This window comes from Ipomoea triloba, chromosome 5, assembly GCF_003576645.1.
Source record: "Ipomoea triloba cultivar NCNSP0323 chromosome 5, ASM357664v1".
Lineage (NCBI taxonomy): Eukaryota > Viridiplantae > Streptophyta > Magnoliopsida > Solanales > Convolvulaceae > Ipomoea > Ipomoea triloba.
In genome coordinates, this window is record NC_044920.1 from 4,589,405 (window position 1) to 4,589,929 (window position 525).

The 525-nt window shown below is 39.6% G+C and overlaps 1 protein-coding gene across 1 annotated transcript; it reads left to right on the forward strand.

Annotated features, from left to right (window-relative positions):
• LOC116020134 (secreted RxLR effector protein 161-like) lies at positions 1-525 on the forward strand. The gene is made up of 2 exons (XM_031260622.1): positions 1-343; positions 410-525. Exons 1-2 carry the CDS (start codon positions 1-3, stop codon positions 523-525), a joined length of 459 nt encoding a protein of 152 aa, XP_031116482.1.

Sequence of the window (525 nt, forward strand, 5' to 3'; positions counted from 1 at the left end):
ATGTATCTTGCTAATAATACAAGGCCTGATATTGCATTTTCTATTAATCTGTTAGCAAGATATAGTTCTTGTCCAACACAAAGGCACTGGAATGGCATCAAACATATAGTGCGTTACCTCCAAAGAGCAGTTGATTTAGGATTATTTTATGCAAAAGATTCCAAATTGGAGTTGGTTGGATACGCAGATGCTGGATATGATCCGCATAAAGCGCGATCCCAAACTGGTTATTTGTTTATAAGTGCAGGTGCTGCTATATCTTGGCGTTCTACTAAACAGACATTGGTTGCCACTTCTTCAAATCATGTTGAGCTAATCGCTATTCATGAAGCAAGTCGAGAATGTGTGTGGCTTAGATAAATTACTCGATACATCAGAGGAGCATGTGGTCTGTCTGTGGATAATACAGCAGCAACCATATATGAAGACAATGCAGCATGTATCGCCCAGTTGAAGGAAGGATACATCAAGGGAGACAGAATAAAGCACATTTCGCCAAAGTTCTTCTTCACTCATGACCTTTAG

Bases quoted from the DNA above. Each gene is read 5' to 3' on its own strand.
- LOC116020134 (XM_031260622.1), top strand. From the start codon at position 1: ATGTATCTTGCTAATAATACAAGGCCTGATATTGCATTTTCTATTAAT. The intron at 344-409 runs GTGTGTGGCTTA...TGGATAATACAG, and splicing joins TCATGAAGCAAGTCGAGAAT to CAGCAACCATATATGAAGAC.